General features: G+C 56.8%; 1 protein-coding gene across 3 annotated transcripts in view; it reads right to left on the reverse strand.

The window, feature by feature from the left end:
• The window catches only part of CHD5 (chromodomain helicase DNA binding protein 5), a 68421-nt gene that overhangs the window by 16153 nt on the left and 38039 nt on the right, over positions 1-14229 (reverse strand). For all 3 annotated transcript variants that reach the window (XM_070474190.1, XM_070474189.1, XM_020904466.2), the window contains exons 19-32: positions 13745-13886; positions 11956-12087; positions 8937-9054; positions 7486-7610; positions 6225-6456; positions 5928-6038; positions 5470-5642; positions 4767-4941; positions 4247-4339; positions 3949-4037; positions 3486-3619; positions 2924-3068; positions 2404-2563; positions 148-227 (exon numbers count right to left, since the gene is read on the reverse strand). In XM_070474190.1, coding sequence (XP_070330291.1) covers positions 148-227; positions 2404-2563; positions 2924-3068; positions 3486-3619; positions 3949-4037; positions 4247-4339; positions 4767-4941; positions 5470-5642; positions 5928-6038; positions 6225-6456; positions 7486-7610; positions 8937-9054; positions 11956-12087; positions 13745-13886 — 1909 coding nt within the window. The remainder of the gene's footprint in view (positions 1-147; positions 228-2403; positions 2564-2923; positions 3069-3485; positions 3620-3948; positions 4038-4246; positions 4340-4766; positions 4942-5469; positions 5643-5927; positions 6039-6224; positions 6457-7485; positions 7611-8936; positions 9055-11955; positions 12088-13744; positions 13887-14229) is intronic.

The raw sequence follows: 14229 nt of genomic DNA on the forward strand, positions 1-14229 counted from the left end.
TTGCTCTCAACTATGCTCCAGTCCTGGGGGCTCAAACTCAGAGCCAGGAGGCCCAGCTTACAGCTGCCAGGGCAAAGCCTGAGAGGGTCCCTGGACCCAGCCCCCACCCCACATCCACAGGGGCCCAGACACCGGCATCTTCCCTACCTGGATTTCTGGGGGCTTCTTTGGCTTCTGCACCCCCACCTCCTTCTCATCCATGTAGCCTAGTGGGGCTTCCATTTTGTCTGAAAGAACAAGGGAGAAGGGTGAGACAGGTGGGCTGGGGTGGGGGGAGGGAGAAGGGCAGGAAATGGGGAGTCAGAGAGGATCCTGGGCCAGGCACCTGCAGAAGGACAGGTGAACCAGGGGAGCCAAAGAGCCCGGGCCAGGCCTGCAATGTGGGAGCCTTGGAGGACCCTGGGCCCAGTTAGGTCAAAGCCAGGGGCCAACAGGACAGAACTACAGGCTGTGGGGGCCTCCCGTCTGGAAGCAGTAGGTGAGGTGGGTGGAGGCCCAGACTGGAAGCCAGCACGGCAGCTGTGGTCCTGGCTTTCAAGGCTGGCTGACTGGCTACCTGCCTCTTCCATGCTTAGTCAGTTCTTGACACTGCAAAGGGCCAGTGACCCACGTGCTCTGAGGAGCCCTGGGAGATGGTCACTACCCAACTCCACATCACAGATGAGAAAACAGAGCTCCTTGGAATAAGGGGCCTGCCCTTATTCCTCTTCCCATGGGCACAGGGCCAGGAAGAAAACTAGGCATGTCCACCTCCAGAGGGCACCTGTGCCCAGAAGCAGGGTGTCCTCAGAGGCACTGAGCCTCTCGGGGCCTCACCTGTCACCTGCAACAGAGGCAGGATGCCCCAGGCCTGAGGGGTACAACAGGGAAGAAGATGTTTTACCTAGATAAACACACGGATCACCAAAAACACACTCAGAGACAAATAACCCATTAAGGAAGGGCAAAGGATGTGAAATGACGTTTCTCCAAAGAAGATGCACAAAAAGCTCAGAAGCACATGAAAAGATTCTCAACATCTTCAGCCACTGGAGATGGAAATCAAAACCACCAGGCTTCCCGGGTGGCTCAGTGGTAAAGAGTCTGCCTGCCAATGCAGGAGACAAGGGTTCGATCCCTGGTATGGGAAGATGCCACATACCTTGGAGCAGGTAAGCCTGTGTGCCACAACTACTGAGCCTGTGCTCTAGAGCCCAGGAGCTGCAACTGCTGAGTCCACGCGCTACAACTACTAAAGTCCGAGAACACTTGAGCCCATGCTGCACAACGGAAGCCACTGCAGTAAGAAGCCTGCGCGCTGCAACTAGCGAAGAGCCCAAGCAGCAACGAAGACCCAGCACAGCCAAAAATAAATAAGTAAATAAAACACCACAGTGAGACTCCCCCCATCACACTCACTAAGAGGGCTATAAGCAAAAAGTTAAATAGTGCTGGTGAGGAGGTGGAGAAATTGGAACCTCATACGTGGCTGGTAGGAATGTAAAATGGTGTAATCACTGTGAAAAAGTTTGGCAGCTCCTCAAAATGTTATGCCAAGTGAGCCAGAGAGTCTATTCCTAGCTATACACTCAAGAGAAATGAAAACACCTATTTCCAATTGAACACAAAAGTTCAAAGCAATGTTACTCACCACATTATTCACAATAGCCAAAGGTAGAAACAACCCAAAATCCATCACCTCATGAATGGATATACAAAATGTGGTGCATCCAAACAATGGAATCAAATATTATTCAGCTACAAAAAGGAAGGAAGTGCTGACACCCTAAAACCTGGATGAATCTGGAATACATCACATGCTAGTGAAAGCTGGGCACAAAAGGCTGCATGGTGCATTTTATTTACATGAAATGTCCACAATAGGCAAACCCATGGAGACAGAAAGGTCAGTGGTTGCCAGGGAAAGACATGAGGAGAAGGAATAAGGTGTCACTACTAATGAGGATGTGTTTCTTTGGGGGTTAATGAAAACATCCTGGAATCAGAGGCAATGGTTGCACAATCCTATGGATATTCTAGAAACAACTGGATAATACACTTTTAAAGGCTTTTGGCTTCCCAGGTGGCGCTAGTGGTAAAGAACCCACCTGCCAATGCAGGAGACATAAGAGACACAGGTTCAATCCCTGGGCTGGGAAGATGGCAACCCACTCCAGTATTCTTGCCTAAAGAATGCCATGGAGAGAGGAGCCTCATGACTGAAGCGACTCAGCACACACACAAAGACTGAATACTGTGAATATTGTGGTGTGTGAATAACATCTCAAAGCTGTCATTAAAAAGAAAATCTCTTAGGGGAGTGATACTTCTTCAGGTGGAAGTTTTGTGGGGGTGGGATGTGGGGAGGATGTGGGGTCTCCTGCCATGACCTGGGTACCCGCCCCTCCTCATTGGAGTCCTGACCTGGCAGGCCCAGAGGGCCAGGCAGGAGGTGGGCAGGGCTGGCGGGCACTGGTGTGTTGGGATCCGAGGAGATGACTTCGCCTGGCTTCTTGCCCTCAGGCCCCTCGGGGATCAGATCCGGGGTGCTGTACTTCCCGTTGACATGCTCAAACTCCTGAACCTGGGCAGGTGGGAGCGAGGCAGGAGGGAGGTGGTCACAGCTCAGATGTGAGGGCCTCAGGGTAGCCAGCAGGACTGGGGGTGTCCCTAGCTTGGGGTGGCTGCTGACTCCACCCAAGGCTGGCCGCAGACCCCCATGCCAGGCCCTATCCCCACCCATCCCCACCGGTCATCCTGGCCTCCAGTCCCCTCCCCATCACTGCCCACTTCCCCACCCAGAGATGCATTCTGGGTCCATCCCTCTAAGCTGATTCAGACCCTGGACAGCCAGACACTTGCTCTCTGCCCATTGACCCCCCCTGGGGCACACCCAGGCCATGGGCGACCACCAGGAAAAGCCCAGTAAAGGCTATTCACCCACCTTCTTCCTAACTAGTGACATGACCCCAATGCGCGTGAGCACGTGCTGCCTGGAGAGGCCCTCGCGGGGCACGCCGTCCGCAAAGGTCTCCGCGCCGTCAGCCCCCGGCTCACACAGGTGCCGCATGAAGAGGGACACATAGGCTCTGGGGTGGGGGGGACTGGGGCTCAGGGAGTGGGGGGCCGGCAGGACCCCGGGGGACCTCCTGGCTGGAATCGTCACCCATCACCTGCCTCCCAACCAGGACTGCTGGGTCAGGCCCCAGGGAAGAACAGAGGGGGCCCCGGGCAGGGGACCCTCTTGGGACAGCCCTTCCCCTGGAGAACCCAGATCCTCCATGCTTCCGATAACACCAGCTGCCCTGGCAGAGGTGACCGGTCATGGTCTCTGCACAGGAGCCCTGCCCAGGCCTGGACTTCAGCTACCAGATATGAGACAGCAGTGAGTTCTCTGGCTGCCCCCAGCCTGGCAGTAACACTGCCCACTGTGCTGGCCCGTCCGGAGGAGCCTGCCCACTCCAGGCGAGCGGCCACACCCTGGGCCACCACCTCGGCCCCTTTACCTGAACTCCTTCTCACTCTTCCCTCGAAGATCCCGAACCAGCCAGTGGGAGTTGAAGGCATCCTGGGGGGGCATGCCCCAGCGCATGATGGCGTTCAGAAAGGCCTTCCGCTGGCGGGCGTTAAAGCCTAGCACCTGGGCAGGGCAGGCAGTGGGGTGGGGGAGCAGGGAATTCAGAGTTGAAGAGAAAGACACAGGGAGGGGAGGAGACGGGGAAGCAAAGGGGGAGCAGTGGGAGATGGGGGGGCCTCCACCTGGGGCAGGACCCAAAGGGGCTCAGACCAGACCGAGGGTCTGTCCCCACCCCCCCCCACCTCCACTTGGCATGTAACCCAGTGTAACCCAAGCCCTCCTGTCCCTCCTCCACACCCCGGGGTGGCAGCAGGGGTAAGCTCTTTGCTCTGAAAGATGAGATAAATTCCGGGAAAGAGAAGTGGGAAAGTGGGGGTGCAGGAGGGCCCCACCTCAATGTTGCCGCCGACCCGGGCAAGAAGAGGGGGCAGGGGCTTGTCCCTGTCGCTCTTCAGCTGCCTCCTGGATTGTCGCCGTCCACCTGGGGGGAGCAGCCCCACCACAAGCCCTCAGTGGGGCCCAAGATGTCCTGACCCACCCCATCCCATAACACGCCCCAGAAAGCATGACCCTTCAGGGCCTACTCCAAAGGACGGATGCTGGTCCCAATGCCCCCGGGACCTCCAACCTGATCATCAGCTCCCCAACACACAGCCTGGCCCCAGCCCAGAGTCACCAGCCCTGACTCACTCTGCCCTTCCGGCCTTTCCTCAAAGTCCTCGTCCTCATCCTCAGAGCCAATGGAATATTCAGACTGGTTGTCTGAGAGCTCGTCCTGCCACTCTGTCGGGGGGGTCAGGAAGAGGGGCACAGAGTGGGCTGTGCAAGCAGAAGCCCGCCGGAGCCCCTCACACCCAGCCCAATAACAGTGATGATAAAAACAGCCACCGTGCACTTCCCATGAGCTCACTTAACAACCTTACAACCTTACACTACATTCTCAGGCCTTATACCATCAATGGCCCTATTTAACAGATAGAGAAACTGAGGCTTGACTAAAACCACTAGCAGTGAAGTCATTGAGTAACTACCCATCTCTTTCCCCCCAAAACCCAACACCCCACACCAGCTACCAGCCCCACTTCTCCAAGAAGGCTTCCCACCGTCTCCCGGCTCAGGGACCCTACATGGCTCCCACTCTCCTGCCCCGGGAATTCCTGCCACAGGGATGTCCTCCCTGCCAGCAGGACCCTGCCCACCCGTCACGCACCCTGGTCCTCCTGGGAGGCGTCGTTGTAGTTGACCTGCTTGCGGATGCGCTTGCCCTTGCCCAGGTTGCGGGCCAGGTCCTCCTGCTGCTGCTCGTAGTGGTGCCGCAGCAGCTTCTCCCAGTAGTCGGGGTCCACGTTCTCCTCCTGCTTGATGATCTCCCGTTCCACCTCCTCCTGGGGGCGCGGGGGCCGCAGACGGTGAGGCCGCGGTGAGGGCGAGGCCAGCGGGCATCTCCGCCCTCGCGGAGGCCTCACTGCCTCTACCACAGCTCACCCTCTAGCAGCCCAAGGGGAACTGGAAAGCCTGCCTACTCCAGGTAGCCCTCCCTGATCACCCCGGCCCCAGCTGGTCTTCCTCTTCCTGCTCCTGTCTCAGTAATTCACTCATCCATTCATTCATGCCACAGTACGCCCTGGCCTTGTGCCAGGCACTGAGATACAGAATTGAATAAGCGCCACCCCTGCCCTCAGGAGGCTCCCAGTTTCAAAATGAAAAGTGGCACTTAGAAGAATAATTAACACCCACAGTCTGCGCGGAGGGCGGTGGAATTTGAGAGGTAAGGAGAGGAGCCACTCAGGAGAGACCCAGGAGCCGAGTTTCTTAAAAGGGATGAGGGCGGGGCCGCTCAGGGGCGGGGCCTCGAGGGGCGGGGTCGCTCAGGGGCGGGGCCTCGAGGGGTGGGGCCGCGGAGCGCGGCTTACCACGCCATCCTCCTCGCGCACCACATACTGCGCCACCTTGAAGGAGCTCAGGTATTCATTCATATTCTGGAGCTCCGTGTCGTCCGTGGCATCCTGGTTCCGGTCCAGCAGCTTGGAGATGGCCGCATCGTCATAGTGGATCACACTGCTATCCTCCACGTCCTTGTTGTCACCTGGGGGCAGTCAGGATGCAGTCAGGGGACCCCCCTCCCCCACCAGAGCAGGTTCCAGACAATGATGCTTCCCAGTCCCCGCCAGGGGCTGCAGCTGAAGAGTAAGTGACCATAGAGAGGAACCTGTATTGTCAAAGCCCCTCGGCCCCTCCACCTAAGGTCCGCAGGCACCCAAGGCGGGCAGGCAAGGGAACCTGACAAAATGGGCTTGGGGGCCCACTTCCTTCCAAGAACAGCCGTCCAGGGTACAGGAGGAGCTGGGGGCTGGGCTGGGAGGGCCCCTACCTGGAGGAGTGCTGCCATGCTTTTTCTTGGCACTGGCGGCCAAGGCTCCCCCTTTGGAGGACTGGACATCAGGGATGGGCGTGACGGGTCTCTGGCCCTGAGACATCATGCCTGTAGGACACAGGGATGGGAAGTTGCAGGGCTGGGGGGTAGCACCAGAGATGCCACCCTGGCCCTGCCCATCCTGGCCAGGAGTGGGGAGCAGAAGGAGGAGAGACTGGGCACTGGGGGTGCCCTGAGAGGGGAGTGTCTCAAGCAAGGCCACCCCCCACCATGCCCAGCACCCAGGACACCCACCCTCCACGTCATCCTTGAAGAGCTCCTCTGTGCCAAACTTAAGGATGTCATCCAGCTCCTGCTTGGTCATGGAGCCGGACTTGGAGCCCAGGCCAGGTCGCACCACCAGGTGGGTGAGCATCATCTTGCGCTTGGCCACCTGCGTGATGCGCTCCTCCACCGAGGCCCGCGTCACAAAGCGGTAGATCATCACCTTCTTGTTCTGCCCAATGCGGTGGGCGCGGCTGAAGGCCTGGAGGCAACCTGCAGCTTAGCACCCGTGGTTCAACAGAGGACTGGGGGCCCAAGGCCAGCCACCGGGCGGGGGTAGGGGGGGAGGGGGAGGCACGCAAATGCGCTCATGAGCACCCTCTGCATGGAATAGGCTGTGTGACTGCCCGTGGAGATATATGTGCACCAGGGCAACTGCACTCCCGACCTGACTGTGTCTGGTCTAGTGCGGGCCCGGGTGCCTGTGCATGTGCAGGGGTAGGTGTGAGGGGCAGTGTGGCCAGTGCACTTGATGTAGTGAAGCCACACAGGGTGCTGATGGCACTCATGCCAAGGTGGGGGCTGCACCTCCCTGGGAGTGACCACTAGTGGGGCTGTGAGCCCACCTATTGGAGAGGGATAGCTACCCTGCAAGGACAGGTGTGACATGAGGACAGGCTTGAGGCTCTGTGCATCAGGCATCCACATGACTTGACCCAGTGTAATAAGGTCTGTGTAGGCAACTGTACACAGGTGCACACACGTGTGCATGAGACATGAGTTTGTATGTGTGCCCCAAGTGTAATGTGTGTATGTGCCTGGTCCCAAGAAGGGTGGGGAGGAGACAGCAGAGTGTGTCTCTGCTCCTACACCCCCAACCCTTCCACCCTTCCTCACCAGCTCCAGTGCCTCTTCCTCCCCCCACCTCCACAGGCCTTGTCCCCTCTATTTTCCTGTCGTTCCCAAACTGGCCCCCTCTGGGTCCCAGGACCCCTCATACTGACTCCCTCCATGGCCTTCATCCTAAGAGTGATGGGACAGAACGGGGTCATGTTCACACAGAGGGCTGCATGTTCTTGGACACATCTCCTGCCCTCCCTGGGCTGTTTCCTCTTTTGTACAGTGGTGGGGGGCTCACCTTCCAGGTGGCCCTTGGGGCTGGAACTCTACAAGGTGGGCCCAGGCAGAGGTAAAGCCCTGAGACAGCCTGGGGGTGGGGGAGAGGGAACGCCCACAGAGCCAGGGGCAGCAAGGGATCCTCTGAGAGGGTTCTGCTGTCGGGGCCACATACCTGGATGTCATTATGCGGGTTCCAGTCCGAGTCGTAGATGATGACCGTGTCCGCCGTGGCCAGGTTGATCCCCAGGCCACCTGCCCGGGTCGAGAGGAGGAAGCAGAACTGCTGGGCCCCAGGGGCTGAGGAAGAGAGGTGGGTGCCAGTGGAGTGAGTGAGGGGCATACCCAGAGGGGCGGGATGGGGGTCAAGGGGTGGCAGGCAGGAGGGCACAGGGGAGACCAGAGTGAGGGGGCAGAAACTGTGCCCCCATCACAGGCCACAACGGCCTCAGCTGTGCTTGGGAAAGCCAGAAGAGGCCTGGGGCCCATGGGCATGGCGCGGGGACAGGGCAGCCCACCTGAGCCCCACAGAGCCCCCAGCTGTGCTCCGAGCCCTGACCCAACAGGAGGGACATAAAATGAGAATGAACTGATTTTCAAAGCCCAGAGGGGCAAAAGAGAAACCACAAACAGCCAGCAAAGACCAGCAGAGCCCCTGAAGGTCAGGCCCCTGGGAGGTCAGCAGAGCTCAGACTTCATGCCTTCCCAGCTACCACCACATGCGATGCTGTCAGAGTGACCACTGAACACTCAGGGTCACAGCTCCAGGGCACAGGCCAGCCCTCTGGTCAGTCCCCACTGCCCCAAGAGAGCTGGGTCTCAGGCCCATCCTGGCCTTTCATTAAGTGACCTGGGACTGACCATGGCACCTGCTTGAGCTGCACACAGGTCCCCGATCCACCTGATGCTTCCCACTGCCATGTGCACTGGGACCATGTCTACATCCTGAAGCCATACTTGCTTTACCTCTGACATAAGTGGGCAATAAAAATCGCTGCTTTGAGTTTGGGGGTGGCAGGGCCCCAAACCTGCTCTGAGGGTGGAAAGCAGGAAGCAGCCACAAGCCCAGAGAAACAGACTTCATCTTTCTGAACACCTCCCACCAAAGAGGTGCTGGACCATGTCTCCAGACATTCCCTCCACTCCAGAGCCAGCTCCCAGCCTCCCAGCATCACCAAGGAGAGTTTGGGCTGGGGTGGCCCTGCCCCTTCCTCTGTCCTTCCCCTAGGGCAGTCTGCTCAGCTCTGTCCCTCCTTGCAGCAGTCTCTGTTGCAGGAACAGGCCCTGTTCAGCCCTGCTCATAACTGCAGCTTTAGCTGGTGTCAGTATCAGAAGCCCAGGGGTGCTGGCCAGACCCTCTGCACCAGCTTCATTTAGTAACAGAGGAATTTTCCTCCTCTTCTGCCCTCCTCCTAATTTCTCAGTTCTAAACACCCAAGCAGGCCCCTGGAAAGTTCCATGGGATGAATTCTTTTTATCAGCTACTAGGACCTAAGGTTGGGTCTACTTTCTTCAGCAGTTTGAGGAGTAGCTAAGTTGACCATAAATTGGGTGGTCTGGCTAAGATCCTAGCCTGGGAGGAGAGACAGGGGTCCCCATCAAGAAGTCCTGGGTAAGGTTAGGTACCATTGAATCTGTCAATTGCTTCTTGCCGAAGGCCCCCCGTGATGCCACCGTCAATCCGCTCATACTTGTAGCCCTCATACTCCAGGAAATCCTCCAGGAGGTCCAGCATCTTGGTCATCTGCAAGGGACATGGTATTCCTGAGGGGCTGCCACAGAGGAGGGACCCCCATAGGGGCCATGGGCAGGGACCTCATGACAGTTGGGGAGAGACAGAGCAACCTACTGAGTGGGGAGACAGGTGGGACCCAGGCAGGCCTGATTTGGGACCATTCTCTGAAGAAAAATGCAGTCTCCAACCTCAACCCCCAGAGCCACTCCATCCCCCATACCAGCCCCACAACCTTCTGCCTAAGACACAGCTTACAGCATGTGCCACCCTGCTGTCACCTCTCAGAACAGAGTCCCAAATTCTCATCTTGGCATTCTAAGCTTGCCAGATTGGTGCCAGTCCATTGGGCCTTATATCCCAATGCTTCCTTTGTATCCCACAGCCATCCCAGATTACCTGGACTTTTTTCCCACCCCCTTACTGCCTAGGGAACTCAAACAGCACCTCCTCTGTGATGTCTTCCCTGATTTCACTCCTCCCTATGAGAAGAGAAAGGCAGGCCCTTCTTAGCTCCCATAATCCTCCATAATCAATCCTGAGAGATAGTTTAGCTAGACATAAAATTATCAGTTGCAATTTTCCCATAGTGTAATGAAGATATTGCCATTTTCTTTTGCCACTTCTATTGCTGATATAAAATCTGAGGACAGTCTAATTGTCATTCCTGTGTAGGTATAAGATCTGAAAAGTGCAGCATTTTCCTTACAATGTGCCTAGGTTTTCTTTTCATATTAAAATTTTTATTTATAGTTCTTGGTACTCCAGAGTGTGCTTCAGACCTGAGACCACATGTCTTTCTCTAGGTCTACAGACTCTCATTAAATCTGACTTCTTTACCGTTTTCTCTGGTTCTTTTTCTGCAACTCCTATTACAGATACATATTGAATAGTTACTAGAGCCTCTCAAAGTGTTTTCCATGCAATGTCTCATTTTTATCTTTGTCTTTCTGTGCTGCATTCTGGGAAAATTCTTCAATTCCAGGTTCCCATTCATCAGTGTTCTCTTCAACAGTGCTGAGAGTTTATCTAATCTGTTGAAATGTTTTGTTTCCATGTTATACAGATCCTTTTCCTGGTTAGGGGCTTTCCTGGTGGCTCAGTGGTAAAGAACCTGCCTGCCAATGCAGAAGAAGCAGGTTCCACCCCTAGGTAAGGAAGATCCCCTGGAGAAGGGAATGGCTAACCACTCTAGTATTCTTGCCTGGAGAATTCCATGGATAGAGGAGCCTGGTGGGCTACAGTCCATGGGGTCGCAAAGAGTCGGACAAAACTGAGTAACTAACACTTTTTCTAATTAGCTATTCTTGTTTAATTTCTTGCTGCTTGTGCTTATTTATTTCATTGGAGTTTTTTGTTTTGGTGGGAGTTTTGCCCATGCCACACTACTTGTGGTATCTTAGTACCCCGACCAGGGATTGAACCCAGGCCCCCGGTAGTGAAAGTGAGGAGTTCTAACCACTAGACAGCCAGGGAATTCCCCCTGCAGGCTCATTCTGGATGTCAGGGCCCTGTCTCTTTCACTTTCTCTTTGCACACACTTCTAGGAGTTGTGCAGTTCTCTCTACTTGGTCCCTCAAGGCCTCAGTTCAGAATCATGTCTTATGTTAGGGGGCTAGAGGATCCTGGAGGCTTCCCTGGTAGCTCACTGGTAAAGAATCCACCTGCAATACAGGAGACCCTGGTTCAATTCCTAGGTCAGGAAGATCCCCTGGAGAAGGGACAGGCCACCCACTCCAGTATTCATGGGCTTTCCTGGTAGCTCAGACAGTAAAGAATCCACCTGCAATGCAGGAGACCTGGGTTCGATCCCTGGGTTGAGAAGATCCTCTGGAGGAGGGCATGGCAACCCGCTCCAATATTCTTCCATCCAAGTACTAATCAGGCCCAACCCTGCTTAGCTTCCAAGATCAGATGAGATCGGGCATGTTCAGGGTGGTAGACGCGCTCCAGCATTCTTGCCTGGAGAATCCAATGGACAGAGGAACCTGGCGAGCTATAGTTCATGGGGTTGCAGAGTCGGACACGACTCAGCAACTAAACAGAACACAGGGAATTCTGGATCCAGTGTTCAGCCCAGCCTACAGTCACAAGCTTGATCTGCTTTCCCCAGATCCCTCGGCCTGCTGCAGACCCCTGGTGGGATCAGGGGCTACAGGCAGGAGCAGCTGTTATCAGCAGACTTTTATCCAGAGTACACAGAGGAGCCACATCTAAGTCCCTGGTCTGAGCAATGGACCTGGCTCAGTCCTACCATCAGGCAGCATTTTTCATGCCAGGCTTGAGCAGCATCAGTGACTCCTGTCACAGACATGCGTCTACGTCCGTTTCGCACTCTAGACTGTAAGTGTCTTGAGAACAAGAGCTGGACCCCTGTGGCTAGCACAGAGCCTGACATACGACAAGTGCAAAAGGACAAAGGAACAAGTGCACTGATGAACAAATCTCTGAGGCTAGACAGCCCTGCCTCTAACCACCCCAAAAGCGATGCTGCAAGTGCAACTGCAGGATCAAGCTTCAGAGAGGACTTCCCCCGGCTAACCCAACACAGGGCTCCTCGTGAACCAACCCAAGGGGCCCCACCTTGCGTTGGTTCATGAGAAGTGGGGCTGCAGGGGTGAAGGGTGAGGGCTGTTGTCCCAGCCTAGACAGAAGCTCCAGGAGGAGCCGGCCAGAGGGCCAAGTAGCGGGGAGGACAATGGTCCCCACGGCCAATGTGCTCTGAGTGCCTTGAACTTGGAACCCAGCCAGCTCTCCTTGGTTGCCTCATGCCAAGGCCTAGAGGAGTGACTTTTGACACACAACCCACATAGGGATAGCATCAGGCCCTGAGGGCTGCAGGCAGCCTGCGCCCTCAGCTAGCATGAGCTGCGGGAGGTGGAGAAGCCAATCAGCCACCTGCAGGCAGCTCACCTGGGAGAAGATGAGCACTCGGTGCCCTTCGTCCCGCAGTTTCTTGAGCATCTTCTGTAGCAGCATGAGCTTCCCCGAAGACTTGACCAGAGAGCTGCCATCATAGGAGCCATTGGGCAGGACGGGGGCCTCCTGCAGACATAGCACAAGGTGGGGTCATGTGGGGGCTCCCCTCTTCTCTCTGATTCTCCACCAAAGAAGTCTGGAAGGCAGCAGGGGCTGGTGGGGATGAGGGTCCAGCAATGAGCTGAGCACCAAGCCTAAGCCCAGGTCAGGCCAGCCTCTGCAGGAACATACAAGCAGGCCACACAGATGCCCCCTGCACTGTGTCCCCAGGTAGGGCTCAAACTCACCATCCCTGGCATCTGTCTCCCGCTGCTGGCACTCCACCAAGACCACAGACATAGGTGGGTGGGTGGATGACAGCCTTGAGGCAAGCTGGCCTCAAGGTTCTAACCTGACCTCTGCAGTCTCACAGGGCACATCCAGGGAAGGCCAACTGAGCCTCCCAGCTGGGAAGACCCTCAGCTCAAAGGCTCTGCTGGGCCAGAGTGGTGAGAGCAGCCTGGGGTGGCTCAAGTCTGCATCACCCACAGCACAGCCTCCACGCTTAACTCAGCATTGCTCTTCCTGTTTGGGGGTGGGGTGGGGGTGTGGGGAGGTATAAACTCTGTAGGGTTTAAATTAGAACCACAACAGCTGTGAGAGTGATGAGTACTGGTGTCCCAGGCTCTCCATGTGGGCACCGAAAACGGACTTTCTCATCTGGTCCTCACTTTCAAGAGATGCTGTCATTGCCCTCATTTTATAAAGGATAAACCCGGGGCTCCAAGAGGACCACTGATGGTCCTGAGACCACAGGCTGGGGCCAGGTGTCTGACTGGGGCTCTGGTCTCTCACCTACGACTGCACATCACAATCACCACCCAGGCCTGCCTCCCTGACTCCCTCAGTGACTGAGTACAGCCAGGTCATCCCTCGGATCCCTGGCCTGGGGTCCCTGAGGCTATAAGGAACTCTCTGATGTAGCCCATCACTTTATGGTCACACATAGGGGCCCAGGAAAGGAGAGGGCCTGCCCGAGCACTGGACGGAGATAGGTTTACAGAAACTTCTGGCACAATGGGGACCTGTATCACCTCCCAGTCTTCATACTCGGGGAGGACTGGGGGCTGAAGGTTTGAGCACCTGTCCCAGCAAACAGGGGCACCACGGCAGCCATGACACTTGCCATGAGGGCCACAGAAAGCCCCCCACAGCAGCCACGTGTATGTACCACGGTCTCAGGCCCCTCACACGGCAGCCTCAGGCACTCACCGTGGTGGTCAAGGGCCCCTATCACGGTGGCCACAGTGGCAGCCACAGGGGACCTACTATGGTGGCCACAGGGACCTACCACAACAGCCATGGGGGGACCTACCACAGCAGTAGCCAACAGGGGACCTCCCACAGTGGCCATGGGGGACCTACCACAGCGGCCATGGGGGACCTCCCATAGTGGCCACAGGGGACCTCCCACAGCGGCCACGGGGACCTGCTGCAGCAGCCATGGGGACCTACCGCAGCAGCCATGGGGACCTCCCGCACTGGCCACGGGGGCCTCCCCAGCGGCCACGGAGGACCTACCACAGCAGTAGCCAACAGGGGACCTCCCACAGTGGCCACAGGGACCTACCACAACAGCCACGGAGGACCTACCACAGTGGCCATGAGGGAACTACCATAGTGGCCACAGGGACCTACCACAACAGCCACAGGGGACCTCCCACAGTGGCCACGGGGGACCTACCACAGCAGCCACGGGGAAGAGGTAGGGGTGGTTGCAGCACTTCTTCAGGTCCATCATGATGTTGAGCAGTGACACCTGGTTCCCACCCCCCTTGGAGTTCAGCGCCTCAAAGTTCCGCGTGAGGATGAACTTGTAGTACTTCCTGTCACAGAGCAAGGAGGAAAGGCAGTCTGCATGCACCTGGCCATGCCAGCCTCCGAGAGGACACTCTGCGCTGCAGGGAGGCTGGGGGCTGGCAGCCAAGCACAGTTGCAGAGAGACCAAGAGGAGCCCCAAGAGGTGAAGCCACAGGCCTGACATCACCCAGCAAGTTACTGGGGGACAGGACGAAGTTGGCAGCCCCAACCCTGATCAATGAAATCTAAGAAGAGGCCCCAAGAAGGAAGCTTGTGCAAAAGTTGAGTGGAGGCAAGGGCGAGGCCAAAGGCCATTCCACCCACCCCAGGCAGTGGCCCAGGAAGGCCCACTCAGGCCCTTCTGGGAGA

Source organism: Odocoileus virginianus, chromosome 11, assembly GCF_023699985.2.
Source record: "Odocoileus virginianus isolate 20LAN1187 ecotype Illinois chromosome 11, Ovbor_1.2, whole genome shotgun sequence".
Lineage (NCBI taxonomy): Eukaryota > Metazoa > Chordata > Mammalia > Artiodactyla > Cervidae > Odocoileus > Odocoileus virginianus.